Below are 15690 nucleotides of genomic sequence, written 5' to 3' on the forward strand. Positions count from 1 at the left end.
ATATATATATATATATATATATATATATATATATATATATATATATATATATATATATATCAATCATACAAAGAAATAGTTTAAAAATCATATACTCTGATTTCTGGATTATTATTTTTTTAAATTATGTCTCTCACAGTGGACATGCACATACGATGACAATTTCAGACCCCTCCATGATTTACAAGTGGGAGAACTTGCAAGATAGCAGGGTGTTCAAATACTTATTTTCCCCACTGTATGTCTGAATGTACTCAATAACAGAGTACATTCATTCAAATGAAAAAAATTGAATCTGGAACAGACAAATCAGACTGAATTTTCATGCTGAATATTTGTGTTTGTGTGAACAGGCCTTCAGTCTACAAAAAAAATGTCCGCTCTCTAATCTGTAAGTTCTCAAACTACATTAAACACAGAGTATACAAATTTGAAAAGTGCTATGTGACCAACACCAGCAAAGCCATCCTCGTGGGACATTGTTCCCTCTAAGAACTGGGCAGGTTTTAATAATTGATGTCAAAAGAAGAGTAAGCAAATGAGACTGTTGCAGAAGAACAAGAGTCTTTAGACTACAGCTGGTCTGTGCTGGGCTCAAAGGGTACAGAAGACATTGCAACCTTTGTACAAACATGTCCAAATCCTAGAATTTTCACACACCAACTCCTTTACATGAAAATTTCCCATGTGCTTTTTATATTCCTTTTCACTTCAGGCGTTACATATACATCCTTATGTGATCGCATGTATAAAGGAGCTGATCCAGGCAGCCTCTGTTGTGTTTTGCAATCGATCCTTCCGGCAGGCTACAGTCCTCCCACGGGTTGCAATGAGCCAGCATGAGAAGCCAGCGTGATTAGCATCATGGGACGGCAGAGCTCAGAAAAACAAACCCATTGTGGAGCTCTCGGAGCATATGGCGTGTCCACCCACAGCAAGCAAAGGGGGGAAAAAGAGGGTAGAGTCTAGTCAGATTTCTAATTGGTCACAAAATGTTGACTGTGCTGGTCTGAGAGCGCAGTAAGGGTGAATGTATGGGGTTTGTGGGAGGAGAGGGGCTGGAACGTTACACTTTATAAATAAATGATGAGCTGTTCTTCAAGCCTGATTACTTCCCCCATCCCCTTTTCTATCCCAGCCGGCCCTGCGCCCCCATCCCACCATGCTTTAATGGAAAAATGTGACTGATGCCCCCATTGACCCATGAGGAAGAGCTGGAAAGTCTGGCATCAGTCCATAGGCTGCTATATTTAAATGATTTAAAAGCGGTCTTGGCTTTTTTTTCTCTGGAAGACACATATTTACCTAAAGTTTTCGCTTCAGACTTGCCCATAGTGCTGTTACTATCTTGTAAACAAATGATTAAACTTCCTCACGAATGATTAACTTCACTTTAAACATAACCTCCAAACCTGTTTTGATAATCAACAACAAGGTCTAAGCAAATGATCCAAGCCAAAGACGAACAGCGTCGTGCTTGATTTATGGGCTTTTTGTTGGCTCGATAGCTTGGCATACATAAATAAAGGTATTTTTATAAAGTATATAAAAATGTCCAGTGTTGTAAAATATTGTTAATTTACATGACTTTTCCAGCTCTAGAAATCACATTTTTCAAATTAGGCTACCTCACATATCCACGTTTCTTTAGTGGTAACTGATTTTTCAAAGAGAAATATTATTATTTTTTAGCTGTTTTAATGCCTCTTTCTTGTTTTAAGTCATGATTAGAGGCTCCCTGGTTGAGAACCACTGCATTAGAAGCTCCATAGTTTAGACCCACGACTTCTGCAGCCAAAAACATTTTACAAAATTACAAGAGTTTTCGCACACATCTGTTTAAACCAGCATTTAATACTCTTTTGAAGCACATTTATTTTGATTTCCAAATGTATGCAGTCCATCCAGTTTTCTTGTATAAAATATGTGGAAAAAAGTCAACTGTTCCATAGTCTCGCTCAGTAGAGTCGTTTTGGAGTTCTGAGTGCACAGAAAGGCTTTCCTGCATGCCTACAAACACAAACAGGAAGTTTTTCCAGCATGTTCACGACAATCAGTGTTCCACGGCGACCGCAGACCTCTTCGGGCTTCACCGTCACCGACTAAAACAGGAAGTACAGTATATCTACACCGTTATAAGACTCGGAGGTGTGTGTAGGCACCAATCATCCTGAACATGCTTCACATTTGCTTAAATGCAGGAAATAACATTATCTGACAGGAAGCAGAATCCAGAAGTACTTCAGATGCAATAGCTCATGACATGCTTGGTGGAACCTCTTTGAGTGAAGCTTCCAAAAAACCTGGATTGATCGTTTTCAAACTACCGAAAATGAATGAAAAGTATTAATACATAATTGTAAACATAACAGAAAAACAAGAGCCTCTGGCCTCTAAGGAATGTAAGTAACACGTCAAACCATAATCGGTTACCTGTGGAGCGGTTCAGCAGAAACTTAAGCCCAAAATATGAAGGTGCAGTAGAGTTGAAATATGATAAATAATAAACAGACTATCCCTCTTTTTTAATAACATTATTCCCCATCTACTAAAAATAAAACTGTAGAAGTTTAATAGCAATGTTAAAAGGAATCTTTAGCACATAATAAAAACCAACCAGATTCCAGATGCCCTAAAGGCAGGAAGAGGGGAGGTGAAAGGAGTTAAAACTAACTCCATTTACAAGTGATCATTATCTGCTCTGGGTCAGAACCCTCTGCAATTATCCCAAATCTGTTTGTAATTTTAAAAACTCAGCTGGGTCCCGCCTCCACATTTCTCAAAGAAAGATTCCCTTATTATTTTACACAGGGACAGACAGGGGTTTAATGCTTAAGTTGGAAGAGATTGGAGTTTTTAAGCCTAGAGGCTTGCATTGCATGATAAAAAGTGCTGTTTTCCTTTTAATTGTGATGTTAACAAGCCTGATTTTGAAAGACAGGCGGGAAAAAAGGTCTATGAAGGAAATGAGTGAGTTATCGGAGATAAACCGGAGATGCAGTGGAAGGTTAACTGGTGACATATGGTTTAGTGGAAGATTGCCCGTACAATCCATAGAAATCAGGGTGCCTGTGGCTCTGTGAGGCGTCGATCCAGTCGTGCATTGAGAGCCCTTGCAGGGGCTGGGACATTGAGGCCGTGGAGGGCAGGGGGTGCGAGTAATCCTGTGTCCAAGGAAAAGATCCCGAGCGAGGGTAGGGAGGATGTCCGCGGTGGTTCGATATGGAAGGGACGCTAGAGCAGTAGCAGTTGTCCATCGTGCACATGAGAATCTTACGACCACCGTACTGGGGCAGCATGGCCTGCTGGGACGAGCTGGGATTGGGGTAGTCAGCTGGAGTAAAAACGGAGCTGGAATGATGGACTGACTGGGCGCTGCTGCTACTGCTGAGGCCTACAATGTGCTGAGTGGAGCTACAGGGAGCCATGGGCGGCTGTGACGACGGCCCGTCTGTGGAGCTGGAACCTTGACCCAGGAACTGTTGTTTGCTCATGGGGCCTGACGAGGAATCCAGCAGGCTGGTGCTGCTTTCAGGGAAGGCTGTGGAGTGTTTGCGTTTCTCACCCCCGGAGGTATTCGCACTGGAGGGGTGGACAGATATGCTCTGGAGGAAGTGTGCGGGAGTACTGAATGGTGCTGGAAACAAGGGGATGAGAACAAAGAGTTTAATTTGTGAAAAAAAAACTATGTTGCACATGGTTCTCAATTGGTTGTGCTTCAACACCCAGATTTTACTTTGGAGATCAAAAAACAAACGAAAAAAAGGGGATTTTTTTATATTATATTATCATTTTTATTATTATGTTTTGTTGAAAACGTTGTTTGGTTTTTGAGATTTGAGGATGAGCTCATTCTAGGGTCATTGAAGTATGAGAGATAATAGGGCTTTTCATACTTGAAATAAATAACCCTGGGTCATTCTAAACCAATCTTGATTCACGTTTTACACTGCTCATAATTCACTAGCGGTTAACAATCCTGGGCATTTGTATGCTGCTGTTTTACACTGTACATTCCTAAATCCTGAGTTAACGTCCTTATTTGTGGTGTTAGTTGCACATTGGAATGTGCATCCTCATATTATATATTTGCCTTCTGTACTATTAAGTTGATCCGGAATACTTTAGACTATAAAAGGTAAGAATGAAACAGTCTCTTCACTACAATTGTTTCATTTTCTGTTGCAGTTTGACACTTTTCTCCACTGTTTATACAACATGCATTGTTTACGTGACTGACTAAAGCACGTGAATATGAGGCACGCTATTGGTTGACGGTTGCTAAGCATCAAGTCATAACATTCTAACACCACTTTGTTTCACACTGTACAAGTTTGGCACCACAATGCGGGGTCAACACCACAAAAGCAGTGCATACCCTGCTCCGGATCAGGGTTAATTGTGGTTAAAATCATGGTTTTAACCGTGGTGAAAAGCGGTGTTTAGAATGACGATAACACAGGGTTAAGCAGTTTGAAAAGCCCTAATTTCAAATATTTTATAATTTAGTTTTTATCATGCCTCAATAATATTTTTATTCATGTTGGTTTCATATGGGTTTGGCAAACTTTCTATATCAGAACCCATGACCCAATTAGAAAAGTTGCGTGACTCACCAGTTGCTGAGCCACTGAGTTTTTACTTACCTTCCAGTATTTTTCTCAAGTTCTTTTCCTTTTTTGAGACCTCAGACAGGAATATTTTGGAATTAAGATGACCCACTTTGTAAGGAGGCAGAACACTGCCTGTACATGATGTTGATCTGTAAAAAGACCATTTGACCACCAGATTACTAAATATTCAGAACTATTTAACGAAAGTATTCAATTTAAATTTTAAAAATGACATACCTGTCCATGAGTATTTTCACTGGTTTTGTGTTCTACAAAGCAAAACAAAACAGCACAATATTAATCATCCTGCAGTCTACAAGCTACTGCTTGACTGCCTCTTTGTCTGTAAACATGGAAAAATCTGGAAGTGTCGATCTGCTGATAACAACCACACACAGACAGGGAAACATTTCTCACAGGTATGGGCACATTCACACTGTGTATTTATGAGAGTATGTGGTTGAGTGCAAGGGGATTTGTAGCAAAAGTCAAAGAGGAGTGTGCTTAAGGAAATATTCACTATGTCCGAAGCCCAAGACTGCTGCCTTACTGCCCAGTCAGACAGACAGCGCCTTTATAGAAGGAAACTGGTTTCAGACAGACTTCCAAGAAACCATGACATCATGTTTAATAAACAAAAACAAATTTAAGGTCTATATTTAATGACTTCGCTATTTTATTACCGCTGAACATGGAATTTACATCAAAAACAATAGAATAATTAATTAAAATTTTTTTTTTTTTAAATACACCTTCCAAACCGCACACACAGGTCTAGGATATCAGAGGCAGTTAAGGATGACCAGATGAAGACATCTGTGAAGGGTTAAAAAGAGAATCGACCGCACCTTCATGATGTTAATATTCTCCGCCTTGTCAAACACAACTTGGACAGAGCTGAGCAGTTTCTTGGCCTCCTGACGGCGTGCATTGAGCTGCAGGGTTTGGGTTGAGTTCTCCTGGCAGTATTTAGAGTGCGCTTTATCCAGCACTTCCAGAGTTCTCCCCAGGTCATCTTCTAAGAGTTGGTGCATTTTGTGATACTGCACACGCACCTCCTCCTTCAGCTGCTGTACCTTATCCTGCACAACAAACACAAGGTGCACACTGAATTTCTATAGTCTCCCTAAATGTGAAAACTTTAACAAATATCTCCCTGTAGGAAAGGAAATGAAAAATAGCACACAAGTTATTGTTTTAATGTCTCTGTCGTTCTGCTCAGAGAGCAGTGAAGTTAAATAAATAAAGTGCCCCTATTATGGTCGGATATTACTTTTAATGTAGAGTTTAACTGCCTGAAATGAGTCATCAGTAATCCCAGTTTTACTTCCTGCTCTAACCTATCTAACGAATATGCATAATGGCTGCACACACAAACAATGTCTACTATGACCTGCCTTGAAACACTGTAGTTGTAGCGGAGGCCTGGAAGAGTTTGGTGTGTGTTGTCGACATCGAGAAGATGCTGTTTTTTCCGCTGCTTAGATGCTATCATCTTAGCAGACACTTTCTGAAATCTGTTTCAGTCACTCAAATTTTTCTGTTTTTATAAAGGTCATTTTTTAATCTATATCCAGACAATTGACCTTTCCTGGCCCTAAGCAAAGGGACAATTTCACAAAGAACAGTCAGACAAAAAAAAAGATTCTTGAGTAAATTTGCATGTTATCTGAACGAAAACAAATCCACTTTGTAAGCACTTCTACACGATGAGGACTTAAATGAGAGCTCAAACTGATACTGTAAAACCGACGCCATCGTTACTGTTCATATCACTGTGTATACATGCGCTGAGGAAGCTCCGGAGTCGAAATTCAGATCTATCAGATACGTTTAGTTTTCCAACATGCGCTGCAAGCGGTAGACCAATTATAACAGACCTGACCAATCAGAGCAGAGTAGACTTTAAGAAAGGCAGGGTTTAGAGACCAACTCCTTTATTGAACCATTTCATACACTGTGAGAAAAGAGTTTATGCTGCAATGTATATTATGAGAAAATTAAAGTGTTTTTTTTATTTTTTATCTTAGATGGACATTAACCTATTTTAAGATACCTCCTAAACAAAACAAGGAACCATTAAAATAGCATACTATGGCCACTTACATTTTTCTGCTTAGATTTTTATCCTGAGAAAAATTATATAATATAATATATATATAATAATATAATAATAGATAATTTCACATTTGCAATAGTTTCAGAAGAGAGAGAGTGTTTGTAGTGCAACTCACTAAACAGACCTTTGAAGGTTTAATAGCCAATGAGATGCAGAGATTCATATACTTTTACAAGATCATCCTGATTTTAGAAAAGCTTGTATACAGGGTACTTTTTACTTTACTGACCATTAAAAAGTATTAGGCTGATATTAGCTGATATAATTAATGAATTTGAATTATTTGTTACATGCCGTCATGTTCATGTTTTTTAATTTATATTTACTTTCATTTACTTTTATTACATTTTCATTTTAGTGCTTTTAGTTCATGTAATATTTATATTGTAGCTTTATTTAAATCAACAAAAAAATTTTTAAGTTTTAGTTAAAGGTGCACTATGCACCTTTTCTGTCCACTAGAGGGTGCCTCTAGTTCAAAACAAAGGTGTAGTTTGATGACACTGAGTTTGAGGGCAGTATCATGGGACATGTGGGCAGAGATCATGTTCATGGATGCGGTTATTACTGTTACTGTAGTGTAAAGCAGAGCAGGACCGAGTGTTGTGGAGCTGAGCAAGGCCGCTGGAGTGATTGTCAATGAGATGAACAACACGCCTCGCTAGCAGCGGGACTTTTATTATGACGGGACACAGTCGCCGGGTATGGACGCTATTTCCGCTTTTCCGGTCATGAGTTTGAGGTAGCTCTGTTTATCATTAGATAGATTTGAGTGTGTTGAAAATTATATTATGACATTATGTGTTCGCTCGGCGGCTACTATGATACTTGTAGCACACTGCTACAAGAGTAAAGTGCTTCTGCATAACAAAACCGGAAACCAAGGGTAACGCAGATATGACTCCTTGACAGGCGACTCCCTCAGACGCTATGCTTAAACGTCCCGGCTCCTTGGTTAAAATAGCAATTTTCTCACAATTTACAAATAGTTGGAAACATTTGGGACATTGCAAGTACTCAACTGAACAAATATATATAACAATGCCCTAGTGGTTTTTGGATATTTTACTGCAAAAATACTACTTAGTGCAACTTTAACAATAACAACGCATCAAAAAGTGCAGCTCATTATGTCACTCGATATGAGTCAGTGACAAAAGGCTTGATATTGTTCTTGATCATTTTTTTATTTCACAGCTTAATGTGTCAGCACAACTTAGCTCTACATGTCATCTTTCACTTTTGTTTTAAAAATGAATATTTTTATTCTGGTTCATGTAAGCATGTTGAACAAAAAGTGTTTATGTATTTGATTGCATTTGCTTACTTAGATTTTAATTTGAACTTAATTGAAATATTCATTGTCATTTTCATATTTTTATGTGTATCTCTGGAAAAACAGCTGCCATTGTAGAAGCTATCCTAATTCGAAAACCTGGGGAATTTGACCAGACCTCTCATTGACAGTATTATTTTGTAGTACAACACTTAAACACAAAAATAAAACTGCAGACAGAGAAAAGGTCTACATGTGGTTTAAGCTCAGACTCTGCCAATGTCATCCCTAAACCAGCCTCTTACATATTCATTAGCTGCAGTAGAGGGTGAGGGGAGAGACCTGCAGACAGAGAGACAGAGTAAGACGGAAGCGTGTGTGCATGTCTTATGAATGTGTCTTTACCTCCACCAGTACTTTGTCAGACTCCAACTTATATAGCTGCTCCTCGAGGTCTTTCACTCGATCGTCAATGCGATCCTGCTGCTTCATTAACATATGCTGAAGGGAAGAACAAAGACAACACAAATCAAACCTTTTTCCACAGATCCATTATCAGCCAAACGGAACCAAACTCAAGGTTCAAGGAACATTTGAACTGTGAACTATTTGAAATATTGGCCAACACTTCCATTTACATTAGTAAACTAACAATGAAAAGCATACTAACACTTTATTTTATAGTGACCTTGTTACAGGTTCAATATACACACAATAAAAACAGTAAATGGTAGCACTTTATTTTACAGTCCTGTGCCCCCTGTACATACTGTTATTTATAGTTATTACAATAACTGGGTCATACTAACCCTGAACCCCTAACCTTTACCCATGTAGTTACCTTATATTAATCAGTACTTTCTTAGGAAAGTACACATACTGTAAAAACAGTGCAAACCAGTAAATCATGCATAATTATTTTTTAAAAGCAACAAAGCCTTAACCAAACCCTACTCCTAACCTTAAGCAAATAGTAAGTATGTTGTTCATTAATATTACTTAGTAGTTCATTGTATGATTACAACTATAACACTGTAAAATAAAATATAAACATAAATTATAGTTAAGCATATATTAACCCTGGTTCATGGTAATTTCAACATTTACTAATACATTAAGATCAAAACTTGTGTCTGTAAATATTATTGAATGAACTTGGCCTAACATGAACTAACAATGAACAGTTGCATTTATTTTAACTCATGTTAACAACTAAAAAAATAATGTCACGAATGGATGCATTGCTCATTGTTAGCTAAATTTCAAATAATGCATTCAAATACATTTTAGTCAAACCCAAGCTAACAAAAGCAATGTGTTCTCCATCTACTACAAAATACAACCCCAGACATCCTGCAGACCCTTTTTATGACATCCCAAAAAATCTTATTACAGCAAATGAGTGAAACAAAACATTTCGGCAATGAGACTAATTCATCAGAATCACGTTTGCTGTGTGATTCTGCCTGCTATTAGGTGTCTGGACAGGTTTTAAATTGGATTCAGAGGAAGGCACTAACCCCAAAGCTCCCCCATCCCCCAGCCAAATCAAAGCCTGACAGTGTGCTGAAGCTTTTATAATCCCCTTTATACTCGGTTTCACATGCCCACGAGAAGAACACTGTACCTCACCACAACAAAGTCCATAGGATGCTGAATAACAAGCCAATTTAGTTGTTTAATCACACAAATGTCCATGCAACATTCAAAAGGCCGATTGCAAAGGGAGAATGCAGCTGTCATGACAACAATAACGCACATTGTGCATGCACGAGTGTGCGCATTAATAAGTGTGGAAATTTGAAGCAGAGCGAAAGGGGGCAAGGCCGTCTCAGGCTCTCATTTTGCTCTCTATCTCTCCCTTTGTTTGCACGGGCTTCTTTCAGTGTCAGTGACAGATTGTCATGTTATCCCTGCATAGTGAGATGTGCACGAGACCGCAGCAGGATCTATAGGTCACATGAGAAGAGACACATTCTTGGGGCCTACAGCCGGGCTCCTGTAAACCCCTGCATGGATGCCAAACAAATAGCATCTCTACAGTGAACAGTTCACAGTATTCACTGGTCTTCATGGAAACAGATACAGCGCAACAGTCCGGAAGTGAAAATCTCAATCAATTTCTCCATACAGACATGCCATGAGCTCAAGTCAGTGTCATTTTACATTCATTTTTTGAAAAATACGTTTAAATGCCAAATTAACAATAAAATACTACCTTACCCACAATTATGAAATGAGATCCACCAACCAAAGAACTTGCTGTTTTCACTATACATTGATATGCTAGATACTGAACCCCTTAGGGTTTTGTAAGTTGATGAAAAGGTAAAAATAAATCATAAAAATGTCAAATAAATAAACAGGGCTGCACAATTAATCAAAATTATATTACAATAGTGCGATGATCAAATTGCAGACGTTCTCGCTAGCAGCTCATTATCCACTTTTTTTTGCATCCCAGAGCAGCTCAATTCACAGTAAATGCTGCTCCACACAAACTGCATCACTATTTTCAAATTCGCACGCCCAACATTATTGTTGCCATAAATTTGCAGCATTTTAGCTCATTTATATGGAGAAGCGTGTAGAAATCTGTTGTCAACTAAACAGATTTCACAGGTGTTTTTCATTTTATTTTTTATTTTATTTTCACCAAAATAAAAGCTGGATGGACTGTTAGGGCCAGATTGACTAAACAGGTCAAATTAGCATGAGAGCGGAAGTGCAATTCCATAAAAGTGCCAATGGGAGTGAAAAGTTCTGCATGTGATCTACTGACGATGTGCAAATGAAAGAATACAGACAGATCATTTCCATAATGACCGACATAATTTACCAAGTGCAGAGCAAATTAGCATCTGGTTTAAGACATGCTTTTTTTGACAGTAAATAATGCCACAAACATCAGAAAATTGATGAGCAAACCTTAGTAAATCACCTTGCATGACTCATTTAAATACTCTTAAATACTGAAAGGGAACCTCCTACAAATGCATATGCAATAGTGTCAGCTGCCAAAGCAACTGTGTCCACACCTTTTCATTCTTGATTTTTCACAGCATGTCTTAAATAAATCTTAGTAAGTAAATCTTGATAGTAGTTTTTTAATGCCAAAAGAGTTGGTGCAAGCTGTTAGTAAATCTGCCCCTTAGTATTGTAACGTTGTATAAAATATTCGTATAATTAACCCTATTCATTGTATTACACGTGTGTTATTACAGTAGTACTTTATTTTTGGCCTTCTTTTTTATAATTAGAGTTAATGATATTAATAATAAATAATATATTTTTTTTTAAAAAACATTCTCTTGTCATGGACGTTTCAGAAGAAGAAATACAAGACTCTTTCTTATGAGTGAATGTTTACCTATTATAGTTCAAATCCCAATAAGAGGCACAATAAATATTTGTTGTGACCAAATTGTGCAGCCCTATACTCTAAATAAATCATTTTAAAACAAAAACATTTAAATTATTTACCTGCATGTCATGTGACCGTTAGCCGACATCAGAGAACATGTCAATGTGTTGTTAAATTATTAAAATATTCCCGTTAAAATCTCAGGAGAAAATGTTTTGTCAAAAGGATTCAGGTGACAAAAAATTTTTTGTCGGAATTGAGCGGATTAAAAGGCTTTTTTTATTATTTTAAATTGTGTTTTTATTTTATTTTATTTTAGAAGTTTTATAATCAAAAGCATTAAAATATCACAGCCACTAAAAAAGTGGGATGTCACTTTTGCACATTCATAAAAAAGAAAACCTTACTTTCTCTGCTAAAGTTGCTTTAATCCCAAAAACCATTGTGCACATGCCCCGTGAACAAATCCAAGATGGTGGACAAAGTGTGCAAAATGTTTGTTATTGTCAATTTAATCAAGTACTGATAACATTTGATGCATTTCTGTGCTTCTTAGTGCATCGCTTAGAAGCATGTTAAAGCCAAATTCAATGCCAAATGTAATTTGATCTCTTCTGAGTTTTATGAGAGGAGCTCTGTTTGTTTGTTGAGCAGCCCGTGTAGAGCGTTTTGTTTCAGTTAGCCGACTTTCATTTAAGGCAGCAGTCTATGTAGGCAGCAGCGCACAGCAAAACAGCTCTCTACATTCTGGAACAAATCAATCGTTTTTAACAGATGAGTGTACCAGTGCTTTGGTCTTTTCGAGCAGTGCTATCAGACTTAGTCACTGATTACACACAGTTACAAGCACAGGAAACTGTACATCTTCAGCTCAACAATGGCCAAAGCTTCATGCAAAAAGCCAGCAGGAAGTTACAGAAAATTACAGCACTCTTGGTGCCATTCAGGTTATCAGCAATCAAAAAATATTTAAAGTTTTTAATTTGTTACAACTGTGGGTATACAGATGAACGTATCCGTGTGCTATACATCTGTGTGAGCGCTTCTCGTTTCAAAACGCGCAGATGTGCAGATACGATCTGTCAATCTCTTTTGATTCGGAGCACGGAAGGTAGCGTCTAAAGAATCTACAGACTTCTACAGACAATTAACTGTCTCTGAGATAAATGTAAGCCATTTGATTGCAGAGATGCAAAGCCTGATGATAGGCTTGTTGATGGCTTTTTTAAGCTTTTAAGGTGAAGAAAATGCAAGCTCAGACTGAGACCAAAATAATCTGGTTTTGTGGGGTAGTGTTAGGGGCGTGTGTGAATTTCACAGCTAAATGCTGGATAGGAGTTGATTTATTTCTGCAGTTTGTAAGTGACTCAAAACAACCTACGTACATTCACAGCAAAGACAAAAGGTCAGGCATCTTGGGAGTTAAATGTGAAATGTGTGAACAGCACACTGCTCTGAATGCATAGTGAAGATAACTTATAATTCACTTATAAAATGGAAAAAACTTGCAGTACTTCACAGTATTATTCATTCATAACCACACAACTCGATGAGAGTACAGATCCGTTCGAAGAATGCTCAGTATAGACACGTTCGGTTCTGGCATGTTCCATTAATATAGTACCCTTTGTGTGCTATAAGGAATATGATTCATAAACTATTATATCTAACATAAAACTAACCTATCATGAAAAGTAGCTAGTAAAAAAAGTAGTCATTGGTTGTGAGTCACTGGTTGGGACTGTGAGCATAGCCGAATTGTCCATATTGTTGTAGTGTTTCAGTTAGCTGCTATAGGCCATATTCTATTTGTTGATTTTTATATGTGTGTGTGTGTGTGTGGGGGGGGGGGGTCAAGTAGCTATAACATGACTATAGTCATCACATCATTTCAGCTCTGCACACTTCCCGCCTCTTTGCCCATTGTCAGTTATCCGGGACTGACGCGCAATGGCAATACAACGGCCAGCTCGACCATACTTTACACTTCAGAACTGCTCTTCACAATCCTATGGGTGACGTCACGTACACTACTAGGCCTGTCGCGATAGTTGATAAATCAATTAATCACACGATAAAAAAAAAAATGAGCTCGATAATTTTTTCGGCTGCGATAATTGCCATTTGCATGCTTTACGTTTTCATCGTCTCTCTCATTGACTAGGGCTGGGTATCGATTCAGATGTTCCAATTCGATTCGATTCGATTTCGATTCACAAGCCCTCAAATCGATTCGATTTGGATTCTCGATTCGATTTTTGATTTCGATTTTGGATTCTCAATTCAACTCAAATGAATATAGATTTAATACAAATACTATAGGTATTTATAAAAAAGAACAGTGAACATAAATGGGTAATTAAAAAGAAATGAAGTGCCACAAACCTGTGCATTAAACTTTTTATTTTAGGTACACATGAGTAGCCTACATTAAAACAGAAGGCATCTCTATATTTCAAATCCATACAATTGTTAAATACAACTTTGATGCAACTTTATTCTAAAAAAAATTATCTGAGAAGTATTTTATGGATATTGATATATTTATTCTAAAACATAAAAAGCATATTGGATGGTTTTTTTTAAAGCAATTTTCAGTACACAACAAGCTTTTCTTGCGATTTTGCCGCTCGTCATGTGTGCATTTACTTTTCATACGCTAGAAACGTGTTCATTATTTTTTTTACAGTCTATGGTTAATTCCTGGAGTAGTTGCCATGGTAACAGACAACAATACCTTCACGTGCTGACTTAAGTTGACTGTGGACTAACTATTATTTGAGGAAATCTGTTTATAATATAAGCTATTAGGGTTTGAATTATTGATCCTGCGCTGTATATGGACTATAATTTGAATATGTCTATAATGGCTAACGTACGTGCTTAAATGACTGCTCAATTTTGATCCTAATGCAAGGCAAGCATTCGCGTGTATGTGATCTATTTTTAGCGGTTGTGTGCTTGGCTGTGCGTTAGGGCTGGGCGATATGGCCCAAAAAAATTATCACGATATAATTTAGCATATCAGTCGATATCGATAAATATCACGATAAATGTAAAATCTTTATTTCTTTAAAGTTTAAAGGCATATTTTTGCTCCTGAGTGAAATATGTAGAAAACAAACAGTTAGCTGTGGTTTTAAAACTAACCTTTATTGTCAAAACATGACAAACACTTCCCAAACAAGTGAAAAATTTATTTAAACTGAGGTAGATTTATTTATTAAAATCTTAACTGTGGTCGGCATTATTTTACTCAACACTATATATCAATAATATCATTATACAGGGCTTGACATTAAGCATGTTCATGTGCTTGTCCTTCGAACAAGTAATCCGTTCAAGCTTGTCCAAGTAAAAAATTAGCTTGTCCGGAAAAGTGTGTGTGTGTGTGTGTTGTAAATATAATTTATTCTGAAGCATTATTCTCACCAGTGTTCAGTCAGCTTTGACATATTTAAATCTGCATATTTGTGGTTTTTATTTTTATTGAATCATTTGAAATTTGTGATATTTTCACCTTTTATAAAGGGCATTTTCCCTTAATCTTATTACATATAGGCTAAGCTTCATGTTTCATTTTATATTTGTAATTTTGATCAATACATTAAATTAAAATAGGACACTATAAGGGCTGTTACCAATCAAAATAAAAAAATTACACTGTAAAATTACAACAGCATTAAATAATGTTTTGAGATTTGTAGTTTTGATTAGACAAATAAGACATGTTGGAAAGTATGTTTAAAGATCAAATTAAACCACCAGTAGGTGGCAGCAGGTGGCCGTCTTAATGAGCGAGTCATTGAGTCGTTCTTTCAAACGATTCATTCAAACACTGAATCGTTCATTTACCCACGTTGCTGTGAGACGCGTTGCGGTTCTGCTGTGAACGATTTTCGCAGCTGAAATAGAACAAAACGCTCAATATTGCATTATATATATTTAATTGTGTAAGTAAAACACTAAAAACGCAAACGGGCAAAAAAAAAAGCGTTTTAAGAAACATTTTGAGGCCCCTTGTCTTGCCTCACAGTGGATTGGTCCACCGTGCATCTCACCGACACACATACACACACACACCTCACCGACAGTGGGCTGGTCGGGAGAGAGAAAAGTTCAGTATTTGTGGATCTACAGTAAGGGCTGTCTAGTCTATTTTATTAATTTTAAACACCAGATGACATTATTTCTCTTTTGATACAGGCGATGCGGAGTCATGGATACATCACCAAAGACAAACAATTATGATAGCGATGTACAAGTCCGATGTTTTAGTGATTATAGTTTGGTAACGTTAGCTTGTTGTAAGTCACCC

The 15690-nt window shown here is 37.4% G+C and overlaps 1 protein-coding gene across 1 annotated transcript in view; it reads right to left on the reverse strand.

Moving 5' to 3' along the window:
• Positions 1-1836: 1836 nt before the first annotated feature.
• The window catches only part of trim8a (tripartite motif containing 8a), a 40977-nt gene continuing 27123 nt past the window's right edge, over positions 1837-15690 (reverse strand). The window contains exons 2-6 of the mRNA XM_067422180.1: positions 8414-8509; positions 5462-5695; positions 4851-4882; positions 4647-4762; positions 1837-3637 (exon numbers count right to left, since the gene is read on the reverse strand). Coding sequence (XP_067278281.1) covers positions 3009-3637; positions 4647-4762; positions 4851-4882; positions 5462-5695; positions 8414-8509 — 1107 coding nt within the window. The 3' untranslated portion in view covers positions 1837-3008. The remainder of the gene's footprint in view (positions 3638-4646; positions 4763-4850; positions 4883-5461; positions 5696-8413; positions 8510-15690) is intronic.

Source organism: Pseudorasbora parva, chromosome 17 (assembly GCF_024679245.1).
Source record: "Pseudorasbora parva isolate DD20220531a chromosome 17, ASM2467924v1, whole genome shotgun sequence".
Lineage (NCBI taxonomy): Eukaryota > Metazoa > Chordata > Actinopteri > Cypriniformes > Gobionidae > Pseudorasbora > Pseudorasbora parva.